At 45.0% G+C, this 12,364-nt stretch overlaps 1 protein-coding gene and 1 non-coding gene across 2 annotated transcripts in view; both read left to right on the top strand.

Moving 5' to 3' along the window:
* The window catches only part of DNAAF9 (dynein axonemal assembly factor 9), a 131,188-nt gene that overhangs the window by 49,286 nt on the left and 69,538 nt on the right, over positions 1-12,364 (top strand). The window contains exons 5-9 of the mRNA XM_058287457.2: positions 1,044-1,168; positions 1,883-1,979; positions 3,372-3,478; positions 6,700-6,777; positions 11,008-11,106. Coding sequence (XP_058143440.2) covers positions 1,044-1,168; positions 1,883-1,979; positions 3,372-3,478; positions 6,700-6,777; positions 11,008-11,106 — 506 coding nt within the window. The remainder of the gene's footprint in view (positions 1-1,043; positions 1,169-1,882; positions 1,980-3,371; positions 3,479-6,699; positions 6,778-11,007; positions 11,107-12,364) is intronic.
* Positions 5,629-5,733, top strand: LOC111765552 (U6 spliceosomal RNA). The gene has a single exon (XR_002797858.1). It is a non-coding gene; the product is annotated as a U6 spliceosomal RNA (small nuclear RNA).

Here is a 12,364-nt window from a genome sequence, read left to right as displayed (position 1 = left end):
ACATTCCCTTCCCTGCCTCTGAGACCCTCTTCCTGTCTTGGCTGCCGAGGGCTATTGCCCAGGAGCCTTTGCAGATGCGGCAGCATTGGCAGTATGTCTTCTCTGCCTGGTGGGTCAGAGGACACAAGTAGGCAAAGAGAACTGGACCAGAGACAGGCAGCTGTGGTGAAGCAGCCAGGGGAGGCTTGAACACAGATGTTTTCAGCTGAGGACAGCTTTGTGCCCTGAGGGACATGTGGGCCTGCCTGGAGACGGGGCATAATTTTCCTTTTGGAAGGATGGCTGCTTTCCTTCCCTTCCTTCCTGTGTCCACACTGCTCACCCCATTCCATAACTCTCCTGGTAGTTTACCTGGTGTTGCTTTATTCATTTGACCACAAACATTGATGTCTGCTCCCTAAATCTGTGAATCATTGATAGAGGCCCTTTCCACTTTTCTCTGCTTCCTTCCTCCCAGCCTTTCCTGTGTATGCAGTTAACTTACACAGTAACCTTCCCAAAGCTGACAGACAGTGTCCTTGGGCCCACCAAGGACGCTGCCCAAGCCAGATGGGACAACAGCCAAGAGCTGCAGACACAGATGCCTGCGGGAGAACCAGACCCTGGCCATGTTTGGTGCTGTTTTTCTGCCACAGGGGCCGTAGGCATGGGGTTTCTACTTCATATTTAGTATTAATCTCTGCAGCAAGTGCCTGCCCAGCGGAAGTTCAGCACCACAGATTTGACTGTGTTGAATTTTGCAAAATGTAATGAATGCTTAAGTAGCTGAAGTCTCTTCTTCGGTTTATTCTGTGGCTGTACTATGATTAGAGGGCCACCGTGGTGGGAGCAGTTCATTGGACCCAAGAAATCTTTGCTTTCAGCACTTGAGAGTTCTACAGTCATTTTGAAACACATTTCCTAATTAAATAAATAATATTCAGTTTAGTACTTTGTTACTTTGTTTCTGAAATAGTTTTAGTGGCTTTACTATTTTTGTGGGCAAAATATATCTAAACAAAATGCCTTTGATCATCTTGTGTTTTTATTTTTTTCTCTTGCAGATGTCATTCTGTTGATTAAATCCGATAGTGTCCACCTGTATTGTAATCCTGTAAACTATCGCTATCTCTTACCTTATGTGGCCCATTGGAGAAATCTGCATTTCCACTGCATGACTGAAAATGAGGTGAGGAGAAAGGACAGAAAAGGTACCTAGAGACTCTCTAGAATTCTAGAATTCTCTTCCAGGAAGGTGTTGGTCTGGAACAGGAAGCCCCTGAAAAGGGCAGATGGCAGGGTATGGTTACACAGAAGCAGTGACTGGGTTTAAGTGGAAGGTGTCACATTCTGTTTTGAGGCTAACTTGGAGATGAGTTGTGTGCCCGAAGGAGGATGGGAGGGCTGCCGACACTGGGGCCGGGTCAGCGTCCTGCCCTGCTCTGCCTCGCTTGCGCCGGACTCAGGGCGCTAGGCCTGCGGCCGCTCCAGAGCATGTCACAGGGCTGTGACCTTCCCAGGGGAGCTCTTGTTTCTGCTTCCCTTTCCTTGTCCCTTTTCAAGGGTTTGGCTGGAAATCAGATTGGGATTTGGGATTTCACAGAACTGGTGACCTGATATTGGTCAAGAACCCTATTTCCACGTGAAGTTTTAAGGATTTTTGAGGACAGTTTTCATCTCTTGCATTTGAGACTGATGTTTTGAGTTGTTGGTGTACAGCCTAAGTAAGGGAATGACAAGTGTTTCTGACTAGCAAACACAAAAATTGGCTTTGGAAATACCCCTTGGGTGGGGCTATATGTAAATGTCATCTGGGACAACTCTGATTGAAAGAACACAGAAAGCAAGGGGCTTTGTGTGACGTCTCATCAGGGCCTGTTTTCCTTTCAATTTTCCTCTCTAGTATGAAGATGAAGAAGCTGCAGAAGAATTTAAAATTTCCAGTTTTGTGGACATGGTTCGAGACTGTAGTAAAATTGGCATTCCTTACAGCTCCCAAGGTGAGCATCTGGCACAAGCCATTTTAGAACCTTGCTTGGGTGGTGTGTGAATCAAAATACTTCTATGTATCTTTTTATTGGAGGTGTTCAGCTAGGACACCCATTGATCCATTTGTTCTAAAAGCAAAGGTCAAGCAGGATGAAAATTTGGGGAATCTTCATATGCAAGCTTGTTCCCATAACTGTGACATTGCCACAGCAACTCAACGGTCCAGTCAGGGAAGAGAACTGATAAGGGATTTATCACAATTGACATCTGTTTTAGTTTGCTGAAAGTTTCTGGGAGCAATACACTGGAAATGGGTTGGCTTTTGCAATGGGAATTATTAGGTTGCAAGCTTACAGTTCTGAGGCCAGGAAAGTGTCTAAATCAAGGTATCATGAGAAATGCTGCCTCATCAGGCTGCAGCTGTGGGTGACCAGGCAGCGACTTGACTCTGCCCTCTCCTCCTGAACTCTCACCCTCTTGGGGACCTGCTTCTGATTTGCTCCGCTGATTCCAGCCTCCCGCCTCTGGGACCTCCCCCTCAGCCTCTCGGGGTCCTCTGTCTCTGCAGCTTTTATCTGTGCCTGCTGCTTTTATTCCTCCATTTATGAAGGACTCCAGTAAGAGGGTTAAGACCCTCGCTGGGTCCCACCATCTAACCAGAGGCCCCTGCCTGAGGGAGCTGGTCCAGAGTCCCCTGCAGTGGTTACGTGCCAGGGTGGATCTCCTCTAAGGACACGGTCTTTTCTGCATCCACAACAAGCTTCAGACTGTCACAGCATCTACTTTGTATCCCTTATGGTGCATAAATACATGTGTGTAAGTACAGATGGGGGGGCCTCCTGGCAGTTAGAATAGTAATTTGAATATTTGTTATAAAAAATTTGATGACATAGCTAGGTTCAGAAAAGGATGTGTAAAACCAAAAAATCAACAAATTTAGCAGGCTTATACCTTAAAAAAACAACCTTTAACAGTGAAGCTATTGTTAAAGGAAAATTTGTATTTGGTAATTTTCCTTTTAGGGAGTTGTTTGGCTTTGGTTCTTGAGGGACAGGAGCCAAGTTTAGGTCTGTTAATAATTATAATCACTAAATGATGCAAGTTGGATGTAATATGCCACTATTTATTTATGTACTTATTTACTTCTTGCTTGCTTACTTAGAAACCAAACTGTGAAACTATACCATAGAGCAATCTAAATTTCCGTAACTGATTTGTGGTTTGAATTTTCCTTGGCTTCCATGGTTAGTTTCAATGTCTAACCATTTTACCTGTTTTTCTATTTTGCTAGATGAGGCCTTAGGGAACGTGTGAGAAATGATGCCTGTCCAACCACGTTAGAGCAGGCTCAGGCTTCTCTCCAGGCGATATTTGATACATGCCGTTGTATTTGATTCCTCTAGGTCACCTGCAGATATTTGATATGTTTGTGGTGGAGAAATGGCCAATTGTACAGGCCTTTGCCCTCGAGGGCATTGGAGGAGATGGATTTTTTACCATGAAATATGAGGTAGGCATGGACAGTGGTGTGCCTTCCTGAGGTGGCGTCCTTACGGTCCCGAGGGCGTGAGCATGTCAGGAGAATGCGTGGGACCCAGCGAGCTTTGCCCTCCTAATCCCCCTTCCCTTCTGAATGCACTTTCCTTCCCACGTGGCCCTGCAGCATCCCGGGCTGCTCCTGGTACAGCTTCTAGCATCCTGCGTGTGTCTACTCTCCCACCCCTTTTCTCTGGACTGGAAACTCTGGGAACATCCCAGAGATTCATGTAATTCAAAAACTATTCACAAGCAGTGAAAGGGATGGTAGAGAATTTGTATGATTTTGTATACTAGAGGAATAAAAGGGCTAGCTTTTGTGATAAGAACAGTGTCTTTCATTTCAGCATTTCTTGCCTCTGGTTGGTGCCCAGTAAGTATTTGTCCAGCAATTAGTGAATGAGTCTGTAGAGAGGCTCATCCAGAGTGTAGGCTGGGGAGGACGAGCTGGCTTGGCAGTGTGATGGGCACCCTGTCCCCCAGAGGATCCCCCTGAAACAACCTGCTCCCAGCACAAGAGACCACCAAGGCGGAGCACCGTCATGCTGAAAATGGGACTTCTGCTAGGGGTAGAGCAGGTGCAGCCACGACCAGGGCTGCCTCCTAGCCTCCTGGGAGGTAGCAGCATCCCTGGGAAATCAGGGCAGACCTACCTGGACCACACCTCACCCCTAGTGCAGAGGAGCTCAGTCTGCAGAGCAGAAGGGAAGTGTCTTCCTGCTCCACGACCGTAGTGTTCTCCATAGGCTTCAGAGCAGAGCAGCAGCAGCTGTGGGGACCAAGGCAGCAAGTCGTGCTTTCTGCTCTAAGAGTGAGCTTGAAGGGAGACAAGGCCATGATGGGCAATAATGGTAATCTTTATCTTGAATTAATTGTATCATTAAATAGGCATGTATTTAGATGATGTTATAGAGTACCTACTCTAGGCCAGATGGGACACTTATGAAAAGATTCAACAAGTATAAGCAAGAAACAATGGCATAAAATTGAGAAATATCTCTGTACTTTTAAAAAATTGCGTTTATAAAGCAAGAAATAAAATACAGCAGGTAAAACAAGCAGAATTAAAAGGGAGATAGATGATACTCAAAAAGGAGTGTAAGAAGTCTCAGATTTCATTAGCAGAATTCAAAGTTTCATTTAAAAAATAGAAATAAAACTCGCTGTCCTCCAAAAACCTAGTCATCTGACACCCTTAGAAAGTATGTGCCATAGCATAGAGAAAAGGGGCGAAATAGATTTAAACAGTAAGGAAGAAGATAGAATGGAAAGTAGAGAATGGCACGTGGTGATGCTGACGCTGCAAGCGCAGCCGAAGGCTTTTCTCAGTCATTTCTCCTCTGCCCCCTCAGGATGAGAGGCCCCGGGCCCTGACCGGCTGCCACCTCCACTCTAGGGAAAACGGGCAGGGATGGGAGAGGCTTCTCTAAAGAAGCCTCCAGAACAAATCAGACAAAGGGCGCTCATTGGCTGTGTGACTTCTGCTGCCTTAGAAAAATGCTGTCCACATTCTGGCCTTTAACGTACAAGAGGCGTCCTGGAGTAACAGCTTCTTGGCTGTCCTTTCCTCCTGGTGACCGATCAGTTTTGCTGAGAGCATAGAGCTTCCTTTTAGTGTTGTTCATTGCCTCGTTTGAAAATATGGATAGGCAGCCAGGGTCACCAGATATTTGATTAAACATCTCTAACTTGAAAGAAAAAGGTACAGTGTTGTTGCTGTTGTTTTTTAAGGAGTTACCAGGGATTGAACCCAGGACCTCATACATAGGAAGCAGGCGCTCAACCACTTGAGCTACAGCCACTCCCCAGATTTTTTTAATATACTTTATTTTTTTGAAAGATACTTAGATTACATAAATGTTACAAAGAACAGGTATTTTTTAAACAGCCCACCTCAATAAGGCCCAAAGATAGTTTAAGATATAGAGAAGAGCTTAAGACACAAAACCCCTAGGATGCAGAGAGAAACGAAAGTTTTGATGTCCATAGAAAAAGTATATGTTGTGTTAAATAATGTATGGAAAATAGGAGATCTAGGAAACTATAACTGATAAAATTAATATGATGGGTTGCAAGATGAAGTTAGGAAAATTTCTAAAAGTGTGGAATGAAAAAAACTGAGGAGTGCTCGCTTTAGCAGCACATATACTAAACTTGGAATGATAGAGAAGATTAGCATGGCCCCTGTGCAAGGATGACACACAAATTTGTGACACATTCCATATTTAAAATTTTTAAAAATTGAGTTATAAAATAGACAAAAGTCTAATACCCGACTAGTAGAAGTTCCAGAAAAAGGGGGCAGAGATATCAGAAGGGAAATAATTAAAAAATAAAAATACAATAGGCATGTCCTCTGATAAAGAGGGGTAAAAGTTTTTAAATCATTTAGCAAGTGTTGATGGGACTGGAAGAACCTTAAGTCTATGACTTTTTTGAATGCTAATGATTATATTTGATTTTTTAATTTAAAAAAAATTTTTATTTTAAAGGCAAAATATACATATGCAATATGTATATGTATGTCTGTGTGCATATCTATCATTGAAATATTTAAAGGATATACCAAAGGTTCTTTTTTTTTAAAGATTTATTTTATTTATTTCTCTCCCCTTCTCCCCCCCACCCCGCCCCAGTTGTCAGTTCTCTGTGTCCATTTTGCTGCATGTTCTTCTTTTTGTCTGCTTCTGTTGTTGTTAGCGGCACAGGAATCTGTGTTTCTTTTTTGTTGTTGTTGCGTCATCTTGCTGCATCAACTCTCAGTGTGTGCAGCGCCATTCCTGGGCAGGCTGCACTTTCTTTTGTGCTGGGCAGCTCTCCTTATGGGGCACATTCCTTGCGCGTGGGGCTCCCCTATGCGGGGACACCCCTGTGTGGCATGGCACTCCTTGCGCGCCAGCACTGCACGTGGGCCAGCTGCACATGGGTCAAGGAGGCCCAGGGTTTGAACCACGGACCTCCCATGTGGTAGACGGATGCCCTAACCACTGGGCCAAGTCTGCTTCCCCCAAAGGTTCTTAAAAAATTAAATGAGACAGCATTTACTACAGGTTCTGTATAGTTGACAAAAGTTTGATTTATTGTTCTAATCATGCTGAGTTTTCACCAAAATAGTCATTTTTAAATGTAAGAACATAATTCTGATTGAGTTGATGATGTTGATTAGGAGTTGCTTCAGTGTTGTTCCTGTTGCAGTTGCAGGATGTGAGTTTGGATCTCTGGAACGTCTACAGCAAGATGGATCCGGTGTCCCTGGAGAGTTTGCTTTCAGAAGTAAGAGCCAGACTAATGGTATTTAATTTGAAGAAAGACAAGATACATTTTAGTTTACTTTTCTTTCCTGGCTGTTGCAGCAGGGAGCCTGGAAGAGTGGCCCTGCCCTTCTGCTCTGGCAAAACCTCTACCCAGGGCAAGGCCAAGGCCACCTGCCTGGTCCAGAGTTTAGGTTTCTACCAGAGACATTCTTTCTGTTGGGATGGACTTTATTTTATTTATTTTCTATTATTTGTTTACAACTGTATTTTATTTTGTTTTGTTTTTAAATAACACTTTTTTAAATTAAAGTTAATAGATCACATAGAACGTTATATTAAAAAAACATAAGAGGTTCCCATGTAACCCATCCCCCATCCCCCCACCCCCGGGATAGACTTTAGAAAAACAATATAGAGGGTGTCTTTCTGCTCTCTTTCTCTGGGGCAGTATTAAAAGGTTAAAAAAGAAGGGATATGACTTAAAGGAAACAGTATCAAAGCAGGAGTCAGCAAACCTTTGTGTAAAAGGCCAGATGGTCATGCTCCAGGCTTTGTGGACCTTTGACCTCTGCAGCAGCCACTCAGCAGTGCCATGTGGCCTGGAAGCAGCGCTGCAGTGCTGGAGGAGCGGTGTGGCTGTGGTCTGAGACACCTTTAAAAAGACTTCTTTTTAAACATTTTTTAAAAGGTATGCACTGAAAGGCACAAATCTTAAATGTACATTTAGATAAAATTTATCCGGTACATACACTGTGTAACCACCATCCAGATCAAGGCAGAAAATATCTCCAGTCTCTGAAACAAACAAACAAACACAATCCAATTCCCTCCATACAACAACTGTGCTGACTTCCATGGCCAGATGGTACTTTTGCCTTTTCTTAAACTTCTAGCTGCTGAAGCCTGGATTAGAGCAGGAGAACTGAGAGAGCCCCCTGGAGACTCTCCAGGCCTTCACAGAGCACAGGCAGCTGCCCCTTGGGGCTGTGGTGGAGGCAGCAGGACAGAGCTCTCCTTAGGTTGACAGAGCCAAGGGTGCTGGAGAGCAAAGAGAATTCCTTAGAGCCCTCAAAGCTGGTAGCCAGGTTGTAAAGCACAAGATCACCTATCATCCAGAAGCACAAAGACATTTCAGTTCCACTGTGAGGCACAAAGAAATTTCCAGAATCTTGCCAGTTCCTCTAAGCCAAAGCTCTGCTGAAACGAAAGTCCAGACTCTACCATTAAAATATTTAAATTTAGTGATGAACCAGCTCAAACTGCAGATGTAATAAAACCCAGACCCAGATCAATTATAGATCAGATTGACTCAGATCCGTACCCTGGTGTTCTGACAAAAGAAAGGAAGTAATATTACTTCAATCTTTACTCTTCTTTTATACAAAATGTCTGGCGTATGATAAAAAGTTACAAGATATGAAGAAGCAAGAAAAGCCATGGTCCATGGTCAAGACAGGAAAGTCAATAGAAGTAGACCTGTATATTGGAATTCAGCAGGTGGGGGCTTTAAAATAACTATAGGGGAGCAGATGTAGCTCAATGGTTGAGCACCTGCTTTCCAAGTTCAAGGTTCCAGGTTCAATCCCCAGTACCTCCTAAAAACAAACAAAAACCTATAATGGCAGCGCTAAAAAATCTGGAAGGAAAGAGAACAACATTCATGAAAAGATGGGAGGGTTTTAGCAGAGACTTGAAAACCATAAAAAGAACCAAATGAAAATGCTATTTGTAAACTGTGCTGTGCTGATGAGGAACAGCTGCTTTGGCGTTCCTAATAGATATGATGCAGAAACTAGGGTAGAGGCACTCAGTTCCAGAAGCTGCGAGCCCCCTGGTTCCGTCCTTGGTTCCTCTCTCGTGTTTCTCTTTGTCCGTTATTTCTATAAGTTCTGCATCACCTTCCCTTCCAGCAAACCTACTGTTGAGCTGATTCTCAGCAACTGGCGCCCTGTGTGGGGTGTGAAGGAAGAAGGTTCGCAGCAACGTTTACAATAATTAGGGACAAGTACAACAAATAGGGAGCGGGTAGCCCAGTTTCCCACAACAGAGAGCGTGTGAGCTCTTTCTGCTGTTCAGTCTTGCAGAGCGATGCGTTTTGGTGTGCAGTCGTTATTCCACTGGTGCTGGAGGTGTGCCACCCTGGGTGGTGTGCCCCTCAGGCTGGCCCAGGCCTTCTTCACAGCTCCTCTCGGGCCTGCGTGCTTGGCCGTGCACCGGGAGCCGTTCCAGCTTCTGTGGGAGTGTTCATTGCCCCTGGGCGGGTTGTCCCTTGTCCATCTCTTCAGGGGCAGAGCTGGGGAATTGCACTCCTCCCCTCTGCACGATGTGGTACCGTGCTGTGTATGTGTATACACACACACATACCTGCGTGTGTTCACACCTCAGGAGTTGTACTCATGCTCCAGTCCATATTCGGGACTATAGGATGTTTTAATTTCTTCTGTTTTACATTCATTTCTCCTTTTCTCTATAACAGAAATCTTGGTTTGCAAAGATAGTGGGATGATAGAATCATACTACCACATAATTCCTTGATTTGTTTTATTCCACATTATACAGAAAACATACTCAGAAACCAGCATCTGCACTGCCACCATATACTTTGTATAGATTATACCGATACAAGTGCATGTATATATATTTAGTTAGTCTGGGCAGCAAGTGGAGAAGCCATGAGTGAGAGTGTTGATTGCCCAAGTTAGGTGTTCAGTGGACGTCCTTTTGCTCCCTGCCTCAGGCCAGAGGTGGGTTCAGTACATGGCTGCCTGCCTGCACTGCAAGACCCATGCGGTCATTTCTGGGAACAAACAGAATGCCTGCTGTGAGCACTGCACCGGGCATGCGCTCATATGCACACTTAAATGGCGCAGGGCGGAGAGTGTACATGCACTTACACAGCAAGGACACTCAGTGTACATGCACTTACACGGCAAGGACATTCAGTGTACACGCATTTACATGGCCCAGGACCCTCAGCGTACGCGCACTTACATGGTGAGGGCACTCAGTGTACACACACTTAAACAGGGTGCTCAGTGTACATGCACCTATATGGCTCAGGACCCTCAGTGTCCACATACTTAACACGGCTCAAGACAGTCCATATGCACATTCACACAGCAAGGGCGCTCTGCATACACACGCAGCGCAGGACCTTCTGTGTACACGCACTTACACGGCGAGTACGCTCAGCGTACATGCACTTAGACAGCGCAGGACACTGTGTACACGCACTTACACAGCTCAGGACCCTCTGTGTACACGCACTTACATGGCGAGGGTGCTCAGCGTACACGCACTTAACCTGGCTCAGCACACTCAGCGTACACACACACAATGAGGACACTTGGTGTATATGCACTTACACAACGAGGACACTCAGCGTACATGCACTTAGACGGCTCAGGACACTGTGTACACGCACTTAGCGCAGTGTGGACAGTGAGCCGACCATCCAGTTTGAGCACGTCAGTAACTTACAAGCAAGGTGAGGGATGACACCTCGGTTTATTGACGAAGCCTTAAGGAAGAGCCAGTTGCAAATAGCCCCATGTAAACAGGGAACAGGAATGAGCTCAGAGAAGAGGCTGAAGAGCAGTAGGGGTGGGCGCCCGGAGGTGTCCCATAGAGGAGGGTCGAGTGGGAAGGGTGCAGAGCTTCTCCACATCTGGTGATGCCTGGGAGGAGGCCATGAGGGAGGAGAGGGCCCCGGGCGCCCCCAGCCACTGTACGGTCAACTCATGTGACCTTGGACAGGCTTCCCTGACGAGACCCTGCAGTGCCCCTCAGTAACTCCCTCTAGCAAGGCATGGGGCCGCTGTTGCCTTTTTAAAAAACAGCTTTGTTGAGTTATAATTTACACACATAAAACTCTCCCCATTTTCAGTGTACCATTCCATGACTTGTAGTAATGTTACAGAGTTGTACAACTCTCACCACAGTCCAGTTTTGGAACTTTTAATCAACCCAGAAAGATCCCTCATGTCTGTGTACAGCCAGTCTCCATTCCCACTCCCAGCCCCAGCTGGCCGCTCACCCACTTTCTGCCTCTAGATTTCCCTTTCTGGATATTGTGTATAAATGGGTCATAGGCCAGGTGGTCTTTTGCTTCTGGTAGCATATATCAGTAGTCCATGCTACCTTTTCAATGTTCCAGTGTTTTGAAATCAGATCCAATTTCATGATTCTAGTTTTCTAAAGAATCCCCTTTGCATGACCAAGCAGATTATCTTTTTCATTTTTTCCCTAGGACTTAGTGGCTTTTGAACACCAGTGGACTAACTTCTTCGCCAATTTTGATACAGAAATTCCTTTCCTCCTGGAACTTTCCGAATCTCAGGCGGGTGAGGTATGTAAGGGGAGGGTCAAAGAGAAAGAAGAAATTGGTTGGTTTATTATTTATGATTTTTCCAAATTGCAAACTGTCAGCCCTAATTTGCTTTGGTTATCATTTCCATAAGCTTTCCCCCTATGCCAACCACTGTATGAGAAGTTGTGTTTTTCCTGCGCCAGCTGCTCTAAGGGAGGGATATTTTCTTTTCAATGTGATGGTGTTTCTGCCAGCTGGGAATTCTACTGGGCACACAGATGGAGTGAAATGTAAACCTACCTAATGAGCGGAGGAATAATTCTCCCCATGTGAGTAGCTTGTCAGTTGGACCTCCAGGTAATACCAAGCTTTCTTTCCAGGCACACCAGAGTTAAAAGTGAGTTACCTGGTTCTGGCAGAGGTCCACTCCCTGAGGGAGCTGGGGTACCCTAGTCGAGAGCTCAGGCGCAGCCTGTCACAGGAACTAGCTGCCTGGAGGGCTCAGAGGAACCCCCTCCAGCTCGCACGTGGTCTCCTGTGGGCGCACAGGGCCAGTCGTCAGTGTCCTGGGCTCCACGTGGCCAGAGCAAGCCCTCCTCCAGACTGCTTAGAGCTGGCATTGATCTCTTTTCTACTCTGGCCTTAATTTTAAGCCGCAAGTAAATGAGCCGTTCAGAGTTCAACTCTAGCCAGACTGTCCATGACCAGCAGTGTCCCCATTCCCCACTGAGAAGCACGGGCAGGACCCACTGGCAGCAGCGTCCCTGCATGCCAGGCCAGCAAGAGGCTCCACAGTCAGTCACAAATGCAGTAATATTCACAGAGTATAGAGAATAATTAGCTTTTCTTGTACACTAGCAATAGCTAATTAGATAATTTAATGAGACTGAGATGATTCATGTTAGAAAACAAGAGCCAAAACAAAATAAAGCAAATAACAACAAAAAACAGAAAATGTCCAGGAACAGTCCTAGTGATAGGTACAGTTTCTGTGATGTAAGCTATCAAATTGTAGTATTAGAAGGTTTGAATAAATGAAGATATATGTCCTGTTCTCTACCTTATTTATTATTTATTTAATAATATTATTACTGTCAGTTTACCCAAAAGTAATTTATAGGTTTAATTATATTGAGCTTTTTTTAACTTGACAAAATCATTCTGAATTATTATAATTCTGTAATAAATTTGAAAATAAATAATAGCTAGGAGACTTTGGAAAAGCACTGTAATAAGGCAGGGCTTGTCCTGCCGGCTCCTGAATCATGTAAGAGTGCAAATCCTAGGATAGAGTAGT

Source organism: Dasypus novemcinctus, chromosome 24, assembly GCF_030445035.2.
Source record: "Dasypus novemcinctus isolate mDasNov1 chromosome 24, mDasNov1.1.hap2, whole genome shotgun sequence".
In the NCBI taxonomy this organism is placed as follows: domain Eukaryota; kingdom Metazoa; phylum Chordata; class Mammalia; order Cingulata; family Dasypodidae; genus Dasypus; species Dasypus novemcinctus.
Note: the sequence above shows the minus strand (reverse complement) of the source record. Positions and strands in the feature narration are given on the sequence as shown.